Source organism: Manis pentadactyla, chromosome 12 (assembly GCF_030020395.1).
Source record: "Manis pentadactyla isolate mManPen7 chromosome 12, mManPen7.hap1, whole genome shotgun sequence".
Lineage (NCBI taxonomy): Eukaryota > Metazoa > Chordata > Mammalia > Pholidota > Manidae > Manis > Manis pentadactyla.
The window spans coordinates 30,737,739-30,755,648 of NC_080030.1; the positions used below are offsets into that span (position 1 = coordinate 30,737,739).

At 45.5% G+C, this 17,910-nt stretch overlaps 1 protein-coding gene across 1 annotated transcript in view; it reads left to right on the forward strand.

Moving 5' to 3' along the window:
* Window positions 1-17,910, forward strand: part of RPS6KA2 (ribosomal protein S6 kinase A2) — a 303,981-nt gene that overhangs the window by 42,461 nt on the left and 243,610 nt on the right. The window contains exon 3 of the mRNA XM_036926492.2: window positions 12,088-12,138. Coding sequence (XP_036782387.2) covers window positions 12,088-12,138 — 51 coding nt within the window. The remainder of the gene's footprint in view (window positions 1-12,087; window positions 12,139-17,910) is intronic.

Genomic DNA, 17,910 nt, shown 5'->3' on the forward strand with positions numbered 1-17,910 from the left:
GCATTTTTGTTAAGGGTTATCCTTTTATACTTCAGCTTTTCTTGCTTTGTCTTCCCCTTTCTCCTCCTTTTTTGCAGTTGTAAGTGCCATCTCTTTAAATTGCTTCTGCTGACGTATGAAGGCACTATTAACTTTCGGATATTACTCTAGTATCCAGTAAACTTTTCATACTCAGAATTAATAAACTATCAGTATATTCTCTTGGATTTTATAGAGAATTATAATGCCTGTGAACCATAACAGTTTTATTTTCCTAACTTATTTACAATTATTTCTTTTACTATGTCTTTTATGAGTTTAAAAATACTTTATATTCTCCTTATGTTGTCCTTCCCTGTCTGAACTCTTTATCAACTCTTGGTTTTTGTGTGTCTGCTCTCTTTTCCTCAGGGCCAGTTGTTTCCTTGGGATTTTGAAATTTTTGATAGTGAGTATACTTTAGAGGCTTTGGTCTGTCTGTGCAAATTCCCTGTGGCCTGATTTCAGATCGTGTCCCTCCAGAGGAGTCCATGCCTGCATCTGCTGGGCAACTCAGGTGTATTCCTGGCCTAAGACCAACTTCTGTGTTAAACTTCAGTTGAACCTAACTGCCATTATTAGCTCACCCCATCTACCAGAAGGCATAGTTCTGGAGCGTTCCATTATTGGGAGTTTTTTTTTTTTTGAGAGGGCATCTCTCATATTTATTGATCATATGGTTGTTAACAACAATAAAATTCTGTATAGGGGACTCAATGCACAATCATTAATCAACCCCAAGCCTAATTCTCAACAGTCTCCAATCTTCTGAAGCATAACGAACATGTTCTTACATAGTGAATAAGTTCTTACATGGTGAACAGTGCAAGGGCAGTCATATCACAGAAACTTTCGGTTTTGATCACGCATCATGAACTATAAACAATCAGGTCAATTATGATTATTCGTTTGATTTTTATACTTGATTTATATGTGAATCCCACATTTCTCCCTTATTATTATTATTATTATTATTATTATTTTTAATAAAATGCTGAAGTGGTAGGTAGATGCAAGATAAAGGTAGAAAACATAGTTTAGTGCTGTAAGAGGACAAATGTAGATGATCAGGTGTGTGCCTATAGACTAAGTATTAATCCAAGCTAGACAAGGGCAACAAAACATCCACGGATGCAGAAGATTTCTCTCAAAACAGTGGGGGTGAGGTTCTAAGCCTCACCTCTGTTGATCCCCAATTTCTCACCTGATGGCCCCCCTGCGACTGTGCCTGTCTTAGGTTGTTCCTCCCTTGAGGAATCTTACCCGTCTCTGGCTAACCAGTTATCTTCCGGAGCCATACAGGGAAATGTAAAGTGGGTAAGTGAGAGAGAAGCAATATTGTTTGAAAAGGTTAGCTTTTTACTTTTTTTCAGATTTATACCCTGTGGCTTCTATGCCTAGCATTTGTCTTGAGGTATCTTTACCACTTGGAAGAATTATGATACTCGGTAATTTCGATATGAGGCACGAATTCTACTTAGGGGTTGTAATTATGAAGGAAGAAGAGAAGCTATAGAAGTAGCAGATGGAAGAAAACATGGGAAGATTGATTATTTCTTTGACATATCTTCTTGTAGTGTAACATCAGCGTGTATAGGTTTTAAATTACTAATTAAATTGTGTGCACACATTAACATAATAGGAATACAGCTACATAACCAAAGCAGACCTACAATTACCAGCCATCTCCAGTGAAACCAAGAAAACCAGTTAGGCACCCTAGGCATTTGTGAAAACTTATCAATGATATGATGGATATTGTCTAACTGAATTTGAATATTTTGAGAAAAATCAGACAAATTAAAACACATTCCTGGGAACTGTTCACATCCCATATGTTCTTTTAACAGTAGATAGTCTATAGTCGCAAGATTTTGGAGCGCTGCAACTTGCACTTCTCCTAATTCTTGGTTGAGTTCCGACAGTATAGATCCAGTCAAATTTGTTGTTTTACTGTATGCACAGGCCAGCTTAGATATCTCCTTCTTCATTCCCATGGCAAGTCCAGGAACCAGTGGGATGAATGCAGCTACAACTGCAACAGCACCAGGATCTTTGTTGAAGTTTTTTGATGATCATCTTCTGGAATGACTCTTCCAGAGAATGTTGATGTTGGAAGTTCTTCTTCATATCGTATTTTAATTCATTTTCTGGGTAGCCAAATTAGGCTTTGATCTTCTGTATAAACACAAACAAACCCTTTGCCCACACTTTGATATGCCCTTTATACCATTGTAAAGAACTTATTGGAGATCACCATACAGGAACTGTTAGTCCATTCTTGGGTTCTGTGATTCTGCTGCTGTTTTTTTCCTTCAGTTTTTCCTTTGTTCTTATACTCCACAGATGAGTGAAATCATTTGGTATTTCTCTTTCTCCGCTTGGCTTATTTCACTGAGCATAATACCCTCTAGCTCCATCCATGTTGTTGCAAATGGTAGGATTTGTTTCCTTCTTATGGCTGAATAATATTCCATTGTGTATATGTACCACATCTTCTTTATCCATTCATCTACTGATGGACACTTAGGTTGCTTCCAATTCTTGGCTATTGTAAATAGTGCTGCGATAAACATAGGGGTGCATTTTTCTTTTTCAAACTTGAGTGCTGCATTATTAGGGTAAATTCCTAGGAGTGGAATTCCTGGGTCAAATGGTAAGTCTATTTTGAGCATTTTGAGGAACCTCCATACTGCTTTCCACAATGGTTGAACTAACTTACATTTCCACCAGCAGTGTAGGAGGGTTCCCCTTTCTCCACAACCTCACCAACATTTGTTGTTGTTTGTCTTTTGGATGGTAGCCATCCTTACTGGTGTGAGGTGATATCTCATTGTGGTTTTAATTTGCATTTCTCTGATAATTAGCGATGTGGAGCATCTTTTCATGTGTCTGTTGGCCATCTGTATTTCTTTTTTGGAGAACTGTCTGTTCAGTTCCTCTGCCCATTTTTTAATTGATTTATTTGTTTTTTGTTTGTTGAGGTGGGTGAGCTCTTTATATATTTTGGACGTCAAGCCTTTATCAGATCTGTCATTTTGAAATATATTCTCCCATACTGTAGGGTACCTTTTTGTTCTGTTGATGGTGTATTTTGGTGTACAGAAGCTTTTCAGCTTAATATAGTCCCACTTGTTCATTTTTGCTGTTGTTTTCCTTGCCCGGGGAGATATGTTCAAGAAGAGGTCACTCATGTTTATGTCTAAGAGGTTTTTGCCTATGTTTTTTTCTAAGAGTTTTATGGTTTCATGACTTACATTTAGGTCTTTGATCCATTTTGAATTTACTTTTGTGTATGGGGTTAGACAATGGTCCAGTTTCATTCTCCTACATGTAGCTGTCCAGTTTTGCCAGCACCATCTTTTGAAGAGACTGTCATTTCGCCATTGTATGTCCATGGCTCCTTTTTCAAATATTAATTGACCATATATGTTTGGGTTAATGTCTGGAGTCTCTAATCTGTTCCACCGGTCTCTGGCTCTGTTCTTGTGCCAGTACCAAATTGTCTTGATTACTATGGCTTTGTAGTAGAGCTTGAAGTTGGGGAGTGAGATCCGCACTACTTTATTCTTCTTTCTCAGGATTGCTTTCACTATTCGGGGTCTTTGGTGTTTCCATATGAATTTTTGAACTATTCCAGTTCGTTGAAGAATGTTGCTGGTAATTTGATAGGGATTGCATCAAATCTGTATATTGCTTTGGGCAGGATGGCCATTTTGATGATATTAATTCTTCCTAGCCACGAGAATGGGATGAGTTTCCATTTGTTAGTGTCCCCTTTAATTACTCTTAAGAGTGACTTGTAGTTTTCAGGGGATAGGTCTTTCACTTCTTTGGTTAGGTTTATTCCTAGGTATTTTATTTTTTTTGATGCAATTGTGAATGGAGTTGTCTTCCTGATTTCTCTTTCTATTGGTTCATTGTTAGTGTATAGGAAAGCCACAGATTTCTGTGTGTTAATTTTGTATCCTGCAACTTTGCTGTATTCCGATATCAGTTCTAGTAGTTTTGGAGTGGAGTCTTTAGGGTTTTTTATGTACAATATCATGTCATCTGCAAATAGTGACAGTTTAACTTCTTCTTTACCAATCTGGATTCCTTGTATTTCTTTATTTTGTCTGATTGCCGTGGCTAGGACCTCCAGTACTATGTTAAATAACAGTGGGGAGAGTGGGCATCCCTGTCTTGTTCCCAATCTCAGAGGAAAAGCTTTCAGCTTTTCACTGTTCAGTATGATGTTGGCTGTGGGTTTATCATATATGGCCTTTATTATGTTGAGGTACTTGCCCTCTATACCCATTTTGCTGAGAGTTTTTATCATGAATGGATGTTGAATTTTGTCATATGCTTTTTCAGCATCTATGGAGATGATCATGTAGTTTTTGTCTTTCTTTTTGTTGATGGATTTTCTAATGTTGTACCATCCTTGCATCCCTGGGATGAATCCCACTTGGTCATGGTGTATGATCCTTTTGATATATTTTTGAATTTGGTTTGCTAATATTTTATTGAGTAATTTTGCATCTACATTCATCAGGGATATTGGTCTGTAATTTTCTTTTTTGGTGGGGTCTTTACCTGGTTTTGGTATTAGGGTGATGTTGGCTTCATAGAATGAGTTTGGGAGTATTCCCTCCTCTTCTATTTTTTGGAAAACTTTAAGGAGAATGGGTATTATGTCTTCTCTGTGTGTCTGATAAAATTACTAGGTAAATCCGTCCGGCCCTGGGGTTTTGTTCTTGGGTAGTTTTTTGATTACCATTTCAATTTCTTTGCTCATAATTGGTTTGTTTAACTTTTGTGTTTCTTCCTTGGTCAGTCTTGGAAGGTTGTATTTTTCTAGGAAGTTGTCCATTTCTTCTAGGTTTTCCAGCTTGTTGGCATATAGGTTTTCATAGTAGTCTTTAATAATTCTTTGTATTTCTGTGGAGTCTGTCATGATTTTTCCGTTCTCATTTCTGATTCTGTTGATTTGTGTTGATTCTCTTTTTCTCTTAATAAGTTTGGCTAGAGGCTTTTCTATTTTCTTTATTTTCTCAAAGAACCAGTGCTTGGTTTCGTTGATTTTTGCTATTGTTTTATTCTTCTCAATTTTGTTTATTTCTTCTCTGATCTTTATTATGTCCCTCCTTCTGCTGACTTTAGGCCTCATTTGTTCTTCTTTTTCCAGTTTCGATAATTGTGATGTTAGACTATTCATTTGGGATTGTTCTTCCTTCTTCAAGTGTGCCTGGATCGCTATATACTTTCCTCTTAAGACTGCTTTCGCTGCGTCCCACAGAAATTGGGGCTTTGTGTTGTTGTTGTCTTTTGTTTCCATATATTCCTTGATCTCTATTTTAATTTGTTCATTGATCTATTGATTATTTAGGAGCATGTTGTTAAGCCTCTGTGTGTTTGTGAGCCTTTTTGTTTTCTTTGTAGAATTTATTTCTAGTTTTATACCTTTGTGGTCTGAAAAGTTGGTTGGTAGAATTTCAATATTTTGGAATTTACTGAGGCTCTTTTTGTGAGCTAGTATGTGATCTATTCTGGAGAATGTTCCATGTGCACTTGAGAAGAATGTATATCCTGTTGCTTTTGGATGTAGAGTTCTATAGATGTCTATTAGGTCCATCTGTTCTACTGTGTTGTTCAGTGCCTCCGTGTCCTTACTTATTTTCTGCCCGGTGGATCTATCCTTTGGGGTGAGTGGTGTGTTGAAGTCTCCTAAAATGAATGCATTGCAGTCTATTTCCCCCTTTAGTTCTGTTAGTATTTGTTTCACATATGCTGGTGCTCCTGTGTTGGGTGCATATATATTTAGAATGGTTATATCCTCTTGATGGACTGAGCCCTTTATCATTATGTAATGTCCTTCTTTATCTCTTGTTACTTTCTTTGTTTTGAAGTCTATTTTGTCTGATATTAGTACTGCAACCCTTGCTTTCTTCTCTCTGTTGTTTGCCTGAAATATGTTTTTCCATCCCTTGACTTTTGGTCTGTGCATGTCTTTGGGTTTGAGGTGAGTTTCTTGTAAGCAGCATATAGATGGGTCTTGCTTTTTTATCCTTTCTATTACTCTGTGTCTTTTGATTGGTGCATTCCGTCCATTTACATTTAGGGTGACTATTGAAAGATATGTACTTATTGCCATTGCAGGCTTTAGATTCGTAGTTACCAAAGATTCAAGGTTAGCCTCTTTAGTATCTTACTGCCTAACTTAGCTCGCTTATTGAGCTGTTATATTCACTGTTTGGAGATTCTTTTCTTCTCTCCCTTCTTATTCCTCCTCCTCCATTCTTTATATGTTGGTTGTTTTATTCTGTGCTCTTTTGTGTTTCCTTTAACTGCTTTTAGTGGGTGGTTGATTTTATTTTTTTGCCTTTAGTTAGTATTTGGTTGGTCTGCTTTCTTTGCTGTGATTTTATTTTCTCTGGTGACATCTGTTTAGTTTTAGGAGTGCTCCCGTCTAGAACAGTCCCTGTAAAATACCCTGTAGAGGTGGTTTGTGGGAGGCAAATTCCCTCAACTTTTGCTTGTCTGGGAATTGTTTAATCCCTCCATCATATTTAAATGATAATCGTGCTGGATACAGTATCCTTGGTTCAAGGCCCTTCTGTTTCATTGCATTAAATATATCATGCCATTCTCTTCTGGCCTGTAAGGTTTCTGTCGAGAAGTCTGATGATAGCCTGATGGGTTTTCCTTTATAGGTGACCTTTTTCTCTCTAGCTGCCTTTAAAACTCTTTCCTTGTCCTTGTTCTATGCCATTTTAATTATTATGTGTCTTGGTGTTGTCCTCATTGGGTCCTTTCTGTTGGGAGTTCTGTGTATTTCCGTGGTCTGTTGGATTATTTCCTCCCCCAGTTTGGGGAAGTTTTCAGCAATTATTTCTTCAAAGACACTTTATATCTCTTTTCCTCTCTCTTCTTCTTCTGGTACCCCTATAATGTGAATATTGTTCCTTTTGGATTGGTCACACAGTTCTCTTAATATTGTTTCATTCCTGTAGATCCTTTTATCTCTCTGTCAGCTTCTGTGCGTTCCTGTTCTCTGGTTTCTATTCCTTCAATGGCCTCTTGCATCTTATCCATTCTGCTCATAAATTCTTCCAGTGTTTGTTTCACTTCTGTAATCTCCTTCCTGGCATCTGTGATCTCTCTCCGGACTTCATCCCTTAGCTCTTGTATATTTCTCTGCATCTCCATCAGCATGTTTATGATTTTTATTTTGAATTCTTTTTCAGGAAGACTGGTTAGGTCTGTCTCCTTCTCTGGTGTTGTCTCTGTGATCTTTCTCTGCCTGTAGCTTTGCCTTTTCATGGTGATAGGAATAGTCTGCAGAACTGGGACGAGTGACGGCTGGAAGGACTTCCTTTCTTGTTGGTTTGTGGCCCTCCTCTCCTGGGAGAACAGCGGCCTCTAGTGGCTTGTGCTGGGCAGCCCCTTCGCAAGGTGCTGGGTTCTCGCAGGTGTGGATGTGGTCTGGATGTTGTCCTGTGTCCTCTGGTCTCTATTCTAGGAAGAGTTGTCTTTGTTATATTTTCATAAATATATGTGGTTTTGGGAGGATATTTCCACTGCTCTACTCATGCCGCCATCTTGGCTCCACCCTCGGGGATGTTTTTTAAGAAATATTTTTAAGCTGAGCCTTGGACAAGTTTCCTTATTTTTTAGTGAGCTGATTAGCAATTTTCCCCTGGTTTGCTCCTCCACGAGGCTGAGGCCTTAGGGTTCCAGCCTTGTGCAGCATTCCTGTCCTCACCCCACAAGGGCCAGGCTTTGTAGGAATATTAAAACCTAAGCCTGAAGAACCAAAGCAACTCAATTTTAAGAGGGGCAAAGGAATTGACATTTGTTCAAAGAAGACTTAAAGAGGGCTGAAAAGTACATCAAATGATGCTTCACATCGCTAATCATTAGGAATATGTGAATCAAAACCATAGTGAGATATCACTTCAGAGCCACCAGGATGGCTATAATAATAATGAAAGAGAAATGGAAAATAACAAATTTAAGTGAGAATGTGGAGATACTGGAACCTTTTGTACACTGCTGGTGGGAAAGTGAAGTGGTTCTGCTGTTGTGGAAAAAATCTGGCAGTTTCTCAAAGAAGATCAACAGAGTCACCATATGACTCAGCAATTCCACTTGTACAGATGCACCGCAGATGGTTGAAAACAGGAACTCAAGCCCATGTACATGCCTGACCCTTATGTACTTGCATGATCATAGTAGCCAAAGGTGGAAGCAACCCACATGGACATCAGCAGACATGTGGCAGGGCAAACAGTGGTGTGTACACACTATGGCATGCTCGCCGCTGCCAGGAGGGAAGCAGTGCCACGTGCTGCCACACGGCGTGGGGGGACTTCATACACTGTGTAGGCACGGGAGCCGGATGCAGGAGGCCAGGCATCACCTCGCTCCACCCCTGAAGTCCCCAAGTGGCGAGTCCAGGGAGGGAAGCAGAGGCTCTGCCTCACGAGAGTGGGGTTTTCTCCAGGATGATGAAAATACTGTGGAATTAGTGGTAATGTTACACAACATCGGGAATGTACTGACTGCTTCTGAATTATTTTGGAATGTTAATTTTATGTGAAATTCATCTCAATTAAAAAAACGTTTTTAAATTTCAATTTAAAACTTACAGAAACCGAACCCCACCACCTGGCAGCCTTGGGGGTGGCTCAGCCCCCGTGGGGTCTCCTCCCCTGCAGCGTGGCCGTTTGATCCGTCCGCCGCCACTCCATGACCACAGAGGGATGGTTTTCAGTGGTTTTACCTGCCGTGCGGCTGGAAGGATATAGCCTTTGGGTGCTTCCCTCCTGCCCTTCCCCGCGGACCTGACCGTGGAACCCGTGGGGAGCAGCAGTGAGCCACGTCCAGAACCCCGTTCTAGTCATGGCCTGGCTACCACCGGCCTCCCCCACGCACCCACCTGGCCTGCTTTCTCTGGGAAGACCCAGGTCATCATCCAGGGGCCACAAAGGGCTGAGCAGGGTGCATTTCTGGGTTGCGGCTGTAACACCACCTACCTGACCTTTTTAGAGTCAGTAAAAGTTTAAGTGTAGCTAAAAGATCTAGGAGCTTTGGGTCCGCAGGGCAGAGGGAGAGGAGGGCTATAGGGATACGGAGGACAAGCCTGGCCTCCTTACAGCACGGTCCCCTGGCGGTGTTTACTCCGGGGAGCACACCTGTGAGGCCTAGAGCAGAGGCCCCTGCGTCCACCTTCTCCTGCTCGGGCAGGTTGGAGGGAGGAGCCCCGCTGTGGCCAGCAGTTGGGGCTTGGGCTGCAGACTCCAGAACAGTGCCCAGGACCACCCTGCGAGCCCCCGGGGGGTGGGGGGTGGCGGTGTGCAGCCAAGCCTCCCACCAGCCAAAGACATTGAAGAGTCAACACTATGCAGAATACGCTGGATCAATCCAACAGCTTAAATGAGCCATTTTGGTGATTTCTAAATGGCTCCAAGACAACAGATTCCTGAACTGATTTATTGCCTAATTGTTTATAAAAAGGAGGATTCAGGTGGAGGCAATCACAGTGTCCTCAGCTCAGGGGCTGAGTCTGGTAGACAAACTCCTCGGGCGCCACCTGCGCTCCTCCCCGCTCCCCAGACCACCTGAGCCAGAAACGAGGGCAGCCTGACCTGCTCTGGCGCCCGAGGGGCGACTCCTAGGCGGTCGGTCGCAGTCTGCGTCACACATGCCAGCGCTCTCAAAGCAGGGCAAGCTGTCTTTGGGGCCCTCTGCACTACTCCAGTTTGGGGAACCCCTTCATGTCCTACCTCCCTGGCATGGCCAGAGTTGACTGAGGTCTGTGGCATGCTGGGTGCCCAGAATGTACCCAGCTCTTTCTTCCAGCTCCCCATGAGTTTTGTAAATGGGGAAACTGAGACCAAGTGGTTAAGTGACTTGATGAACGTCTGCTGCCTGGGCTGGCCAGCCTCTCCGGAGCCTGAGCCCCACCCTGGCTGCAGGTGCTCCTCCTGAAAGTCCTCCAGCTCATCTCAGGGCGGGTCGAGGAGGGGGAGGAATTGGGGCAGGGGAACCACAGCTCTCCCCAAGACCAACAGGGTCAGTTCTGTGCACGTTTCTTAAAAACAGCAGCCAAATCATGGCTCAAAATCATGGATCAGTCTCTCAACAGCTTACCTGTCTAACTGTGGGTTTTGAAGAGTGAGCACAAAATCTGCGAGATATTCCATTGTCCAGAAAACAGGGACTCTGGGAGCAAGGCAGACCCCTTTTGCGTTAGAAAAGTGGCTGTCAGCTTTACATACTTAATGGTCAAATTAACAGACCCACAAGAATCAAATAAAGCTTGGTCGTCCAGACCAGAAATGCCACTTGCCATGAACACTGTATGTGTTTCACATTTGCCCTGTGGCACAACATTGCTTTCTAGAGCTTTACAAAAAGTCAAACCATATTTTCTTTCCAAATGGTTATTCATCATTTAAGGTCTAGATATTTCTTATATTTCTTTTACAAATCCACAAACTCAAAAATGTCTGTTTTCCCATGTACACTTATTTTCCACAAACAAGTTTGACCAGGGCGTCTTCACGGAGTCCGCTTGCAGAACAATCCGTTTGCTCCTGTCATCTCCACCTGCGATTCCCCCGGGGAGCTGCAGGGATGTGGGAACCGGGCTGGGTGTTTGCACGGGGCGCCTGAGTGCACTAGGGTGGAGGCGGGCGCCAGCCGCACAGGATTTCTCGCGGGACCTGCCTCCCCTGCGGGCGGAGACCCGTGGAGGCGTCCTGGGGAAGCGGGTGCTTGCTGTGCCCCCTTACGCCCCCAGCTTTCCGTGCCTGCGCGGTGGGGCACGGTGGCCAGGTGCTCTGGCCAGGACCACATGGCATTCCTTTGCTGCAGAGAGGTTTTGTTCACCAAGGCAGACGGGCTGTCAGGGAGAAGGGCCCACAGGTGCGCTGTACCGCCCCGGGCCGCCACGCTGGCTTCCAGCTTCCCCCAGCCTCGAAAACGATAGTAGAAAGTGTGCGTGGGCCACTTAGTAATTGCCGTCCAGGTGGGGGATGTAAAACCAAGACGAAACACGGGAGGCAAGGACTCAACGGGTCGCACGTGAGCATCACCTGGACGGCAGGTGGGGCGTGACGCCCGGGCTCCCGGTGCTCTGATTGGTCCAGGAGTTTGGAAACCCTCAGGTGTTTCCAGTACGCCATCAACATGGGGAGCCCCGAGGCAAGGGCGGTAAATAGGCCCGAGACAGCGGCTGTCCGGCAGGAGCCTCTGAAGCATTGCGGGGCAGGTCTGAGAGCTGTGGCTTCTCCCGGGATCCCCAGCTCCTCCTGAGCGCTTTTAGGGGAGCGTGTTCCACGTTGAGGTGCCCATCCTTTCCTCTGCTGCTGCAGCTGCTTGTAAGGAGCGAAATATTAACTTGACAGGAGAGAAACGGGGCACCGAGCGGAAGGTGGTAGCTGAGCCCTCCGCTGTTGGGCGGGCAGTGAGGCTGCCCGGGTTCCTGTTCTCGGGCTCCTCAGAGCTACGGTGCAAAACAAAATCCTCAGGTTGTTTCAAAATCTTATTCTAGCCAGGGGGAGGGGGTCCTAGGTGTGTGTTTCTGGGCTTGAACCCCTATGACTGAGCGTGGTTGGAATTTTGATTAGGTGTAAGCATGTTTATACATCAGTTTTTTGTCTCGCTGAAGCTGGAAAGCGTATTTTCTCGGGAGTGGACTGTGCAGAAGTCACCTTTAAGAGTTCGCCTGGTGCCATGAGCGATGGTCATGGCTGATTAATACTGTGTGTCAGGAGGTTAAACAAGAGCTGGTGGGGTGGGGGCTGAGTTTTGAGGTTGGTAAAGGGAACACCACTTCCTTTGGCTAAATTGTTAAAGTTGCGTAAAAGTTTGCAAGTTCCCTCCTTGTGGTGTTTACTGAAGGGCTTCTTGAAAGCTAGAGGAACCCCACAAATTCTCTAAGACCATGTGGAGATTAATGTTCAGAAGCAAAAAATTTCTGGGTTCGGTGAGTGTCTGCTTCCTTGTTTCAGGAAGCGAGCTGCCCGTGGGATATGGTCTGAGACTGATGGGCCCTTTTCCTCTCTTCCTGCTTTGCAGGGCAAATGTGACTCTGCCTTGCCGGAGACCACGTTGGAGGCGTCAGCAGAGGTAAGACACTCGCCCGGCTGTCTGCGTGAGAGTATGGGCTATCCTCTTAGAGAATTTGCACCTGCAGCCTTCTCAGGTGTCCTTGGCTGCCTGTGGGAAGGGCCCTGCACAGAGAAACAGCCGTCTGGGCTTGTGCAGTGGTGCCTTTGGACAGCAGGGGTCTGCCTTGCGTGTGGAACCGGGAAGGCTGTCTGTTTGCTGTGGAGGCTGCAAGCTTTTATTCTGAGCTTCAGATCTTTAGGAGTGTGAGTCGCACGATTCTGTGCAGCATTCCTTTCAACACTGTGCTTTCAAACTAAGCTGAAATTCAAACAGCTCAAGTCTTCAAGGTAAGGTGGGGCTGGGGCCTGCGGCTCTGGGGGCCTATACCACCTGTGCAGCTCAGGGTCTCCGCAGCAGCTTTTCTAGGAATTAGGCCTAAAATGGACCATTTTGGATGGAGGTAGATGCCTCATGGTGTTTCAAGCAGCTATGCGGTTGGGATGGTAACATCATAAATAAGAAACTGAGGGGTTTTCATGAGTTTTCCTTTTGGCTGCCATAGTATTAGTAAGAGCCCGTGCTGGCAAAGCCCAGTGTCAGTCCCTGCACTGAATAGTCACAGAGGGAATGTTCGGTACAGCGGCTCCTTAGAGGCCCCGAGCAGAGCCTTTGAAACCAGAGTTCCGGTTGCCTTATTGTGAATGTGCAAAGCTCCCTTCTGGCTTATCCTAAACACATACTTATAAAGCTGCTAAATGCTTAATTTTTTAAGAGCCCTATTTCACAGGCTGTGTCAAGGGGGTGGGCTGCCCGGTTGCCTGTGCAGATAGGGACCCGTGCAGAGAACCCAGGCCTGTAAGCACCCTCCTGGTGGTGGGGGGGAAGTCTTGGCTGGCCAGGAGCCTGCAGTCCTGAAGGAGCTGCTTCCATGCAAAGGATCCACGTAGTGTCTGATGGCTGACAGTGCTCACAGCTGGATTCCACCTCTTCACTTTGCTCATAGTACTCCTGTTTGGGTCTGAATGTTATTAACAGCCTAACACTAGGAATTTGGTTGGAAAGTTCAGGGCCATTCTCGTGTATGAATTAAGGTTCCTGATGAGACATAAAGGTCAGTTGCATTTGCTTTCAATTCCAGCATCTCAAAGTGGTTCTAATTATCAGCTAAATGACTGGATGAATGTCTGAATACTACTGACTTGCACCTGAATTGAAATAAACTCACAAGACATGTTGAGGTGGGGGTGGGTCTTCTTTTTCCTCAGACTAGTTTATAATCTCAAGAAGAAAAGTAGTCCAGCTCTAGTTGGTGATGCTTAGCAAGACTTTATTTGGCGTTATATGGGGGTATAGGCAACTGATTTGGGAAGAAGTTTCATTCTGCATAACATTGCAGTCCACCTTTAGACTGGCTGCATTGAGGGAAAATGAAACACTGCGTTTCCCTTGGCCACAGAAACAAAGCGGGCACAGGGAACAGGCCCAGGGGAGGGGAGAGGAGCTGAGTGCTGGGGGTGTGAGACAGGCCATGCCCCTTGTGAGCCATCCCCTCAGAAAGCCCCACACAGCTGTTACCTGTCCAGGCCATGTTGGAATGGGACAGCTTTCCAGAGAGCGGTTGTTCCTGTGGGTGCCCTGCCTCTGGATCACATCCTGGGCCAAGGTGGGGGGGGGGGCCAGCCTGGTTCCCCTCCCTCCACCACCCCTGGCACTTGCCGTGTTTTCAGACCCACCTTGCCTAGCACAGGCTGCAGTCCCTCGTGTTCAGCATAAGACCTGACACGCTGTCCCCAGGAGCTTCAAATCTGCGTGGGTGGTGAGATCCCCACGCGGGGAACCAGCTCACTTCCCGCTGCTAACCTCGCTGCCCAGAGCCTGTGGTCGGCAGGTGGAGGCACCGAGGGGGGGGAGTCTTCTGTTTAATATGTAGATTTAGCTGCTCAAGTGTAAGAAGTGATGACAATTTGGGCAGGAATTATATTCTAAGAATGTGGGGACCGGCAGTGGGCCATCTGCATTTTGCCTGATGAGCCTGCAAGCGCCTCCAGTCTACTACCTCATTGAACGTTCTCTCTGTTCTCTGCTCATTCTACTCATTTAATTTCATAAACTTTAAAAGGAAACACGGTTAAAATTTCACGGGAGGCTGTCTTCTGTCCGTAACAGAGCCTTAGAGCAGTGGCTGCCCTCGCGGGCCGTGGGGCCCCCTCCTCACTGCCCTGGAAGGAGCGAGTGTGCCCTTTGCAGGGGTACCTCTCGGCTGTGGTCTAGTGGGGCTTTGGTAAAACAGTTGTTCCTGCTGGCCAGTGCAGGTAGTGTGGCCATCCCTGATCCCTGTGGGGTGCCACCCGAGGCAGCTTCAGGGTGGGCAAAGGTGGACTCCCCTGTCCAAGGGGAAGAGTGAGAACTAATGGCTGGGGCTAACTGGCACCTTCTCGGCTTTCATTCCCAATCCCAGAGGCCAGGATGCAGCCACGTGGTCCCACCTGCCGGCACCCTGACTACTTCCCCGACCTGGGCGAGGCATGGTGGGGAGCACCGTGCAGTCTCGGACACTAAGATGGCCTGGTTCTGGGTGGGTCCAGAGAAGTGACAGGAAAAAGGCTGCTGCTTCTAGGCTGGTGGCGTGGTGTCTGAGGAAGACAGGAACCCAAGGCTGTGTGGGGTGCTGGTGTATTCCTTGGGCCTGATTGGGCAAGTGTTTGGTGGAAGGATATAGCAATTCCTGTAAAGCAGTGGCCGGTAAACGGTGAGAGCTGCTTTGCAAAATTCCCTTGCAAAACATGTTTGGAAGATGCAGTGTGCAGTGTCACGGCGACGTCCCCTGGCTTAAAATGCAATTTCTGGCCATAGTCTCAACAACATTCAGTTCATATACGTACATATATCTGCAGTTAAGTTCTATAAAAATGATAGGTTCCTATTGCAAAGACATTAGATGTAACATGACTGCTACTTAGCCAGAGACCAAAGACTTGATTTATTTTGTTAATACATTTATTTTTTACTAGTTATAAAATAGTTTGATATGGACATTGTTCCTATTTGTGTTTGGTTTTATTTGTAAATGTTGGGGTGCATCAATTTTAAAGTGTTATTTGTACATAGTCTTATGATGGTTTCACTTAACACTGGTTTCAACATTAACCCGTGTTAAGTCATTACTCCCTCTATTGCAGTCACTGTCTATCAGTGTAGTGAGATGCTGTAATCATTGCTATTACATTTTCAAAAGTACTCGGCCTTAGGTAATTACTTGACTATTCTTTCGGAAGGTTGAGTCAACTTACCTTTAGGACAAGTGAAAACACTGCTTCAAAAAGCCTTAATAATTTCAGGTCAGGGCTATTCAGATGCTTCTCCATCCCTCCCACTCTGTTCTCTTTCGGTACCCGGGCATGCTGCCACCAGATGAAGACAGCAAGAATTGTCAGACTGTTACAAGTGCCTGGGGAGAAGTGTGTGGTGCAGGAAAGACAGCTGAGCTTGTGGAGCTCTCCCATGGCTCACACTGATCCGAGTGGGGCTCATTTCCCAGGCAAGAGCAGCAGACCCCATAATCCTCATAACCTACAGTCACCCCAGGTGCAGGGGCTCCATTCTGAGCAGTCCTCACACCCACATGCTTGGAGAGTTTTGGCGACCTTATTTTTAATGTTGCTGTGATGCTTCTTGCTAACTATTGGGGCTGCTTGTGTGGTAGCCCGCATGGGTACACCCCTAGGTGTAGGTGTTTGAGCAGTTTCTTTCTAAGCCTTAGTTTATTCTGTGTGGGAATGAGAAACTTTCCCCCCAGTAAGCCTACTCCTTCTGCAGGTAGCCCTACCCCAGGATGGCGCTGACGTTGGCCATACAGCAAGTGTTCTGTGTGTGAGATAAGCATCTTTTTCAAGGGTTGACTAGGTTACAGAATCTGAAATACTTTCCTTTAGTATTTCTGTGTTTATGGTAATACTAGTGGCTCAACACACCCCTGCAAACAAAAATTCACTTTAAAATGCTAAGTTCCAATCGAGCCTGGGTTCAATATTCTTTTGCTAAAGCAAAGGACTAAAATAATTAAAATATCTATGGAGGACCAGAAGAGCCCAGGTTTTAAGGAAAATGTTTTTCTTTTTTTTTTTTATCCTCCAACACTCAAACACTGTGGAGTGGGCTCGGAGCAGCAGCAATGTTCTCAGTGGCTGCCGGGCTGCAGTGCTAGCTGTGCCCTCTGCCGGTGGTGAGTGGTGCTCCCAAGAAAGCCCTCTTACTCCTGTGGAAGACTGCCTGTGGCTTTAAAGGGCAGAATGTAGATTAATTTGGGGGAAAAGGAATAGAACTGGAGTTCTACTCAAGCTCTTGATTTGACAAAGGGAGAACTGAAGACTGATTCCTAGGCCAAACCAAGTGAGGGATGGGAAATCTTTTAAGCAGAGGGAGAACACTAGTCTCTACTAATTCCCCTATCTTGCTGTGTTGTGCCACCTTTCAGTATAAAAGGAGAGATTTTTAAAAACGGGCATTTTCCTTTATTGCTGTAAAGTGACCTATGAGCAAACCATGCTGTAATGCTTTATTCTCATGGTAACTGAATGTGACAGCTCTGCTCAGAGTGCAGATTGTCAGCGGCTCCATCATAGAAAAGTGCATATGTAATAGCATATGATGTTAAAAGTCCTATATTACAGGTACCTGATAGTTTTTGTAATGGGCAGTGTGATTAGTAAAAGGTCTACCTGGGATTGTCCCTTCAAGGGGGCTGGTCTGGACATTATTCCAGCATTTTAGTGTGGGGAAGGGATGGACACTGTGTGTCCTACCCTAAATCAGGGCAATTTCTTTCCATTTCAGTCTTGAATTTCGTCTTTGTCTTTGATTTCTTTTCCTGCCCTGTATTTTTGTGCCAGTTTATCTCCACACCCACAGCCTTAACAATGACCTCTTCTGTATGTCACTTAAAAGCCTGTTGTTGGTAGTTTTTTTATACTGCATCTTCAGGTCTTCAGAGGAGGAGCCTGTTTTTGTACTAACAAGAAGCTTTAACAAAAAAAAGTGCCTAGACAGTGTCTCAGGTCACCCTGCTGCTCTCTGCTCCACACGGTTGCCCACGTCTTCTGGCTGTACCAAGGCGAGGCTTGATGCAGGGGGCGGCCATGAAGGGGCTGCTTGTTCTCGAGGAAGTGGGAGCTGTTTGCCCAAAGAAGGAAAAGCAGATTTTTCTATTACACAGGACATCTTCTAAGTTAGCCTGTGGTAGTTAGCTGAGGAGGAAAGTGCGTGCACGGCAGCAGTGTGCACGTGTGGCAGGAGTACTATTCAGAGCAACACGTGGATAATGAAAGCCTTTCCCCTGCATCACGCAGTGCTGCCTAAAAACAAGGCCCACTTTATTACCCTCTCTCCACTCGGTCTCCTCTCTGCACATGACGAGAATGGGAGCCTTTTCATAGGCTTTGGTGGTTGGACATGTGCTGTGGGGAGGGGTCCACAGCCTGCCCCCCCCCCCCGCCCCGAGGTGAAGCTCCAGCTTTGACGGTCTTGGCCAGACCTGTGTGTTCCAGCCTGTTGGGACTCAGAGCCACGCAGGCAGCTTTGCATTTACATCAGAAGAAACGGGAGTTCCTCCTCTTCCCCTCTGCCCTGTGGTGAGGCACAGGCTTGCCCTGCTGAAGCCACGCTCTGGCCTGGTGGGGTTTAGGGGAAGCCCAGCCCTGCTCTCCCCCTGCCCGGGAGGGGGACATGGGAGGGAGCTGGTAACTGAGCGGAGGGACGGCTCCGCCTGCCCTGTGCCATAGGCCCCTGGGCTGC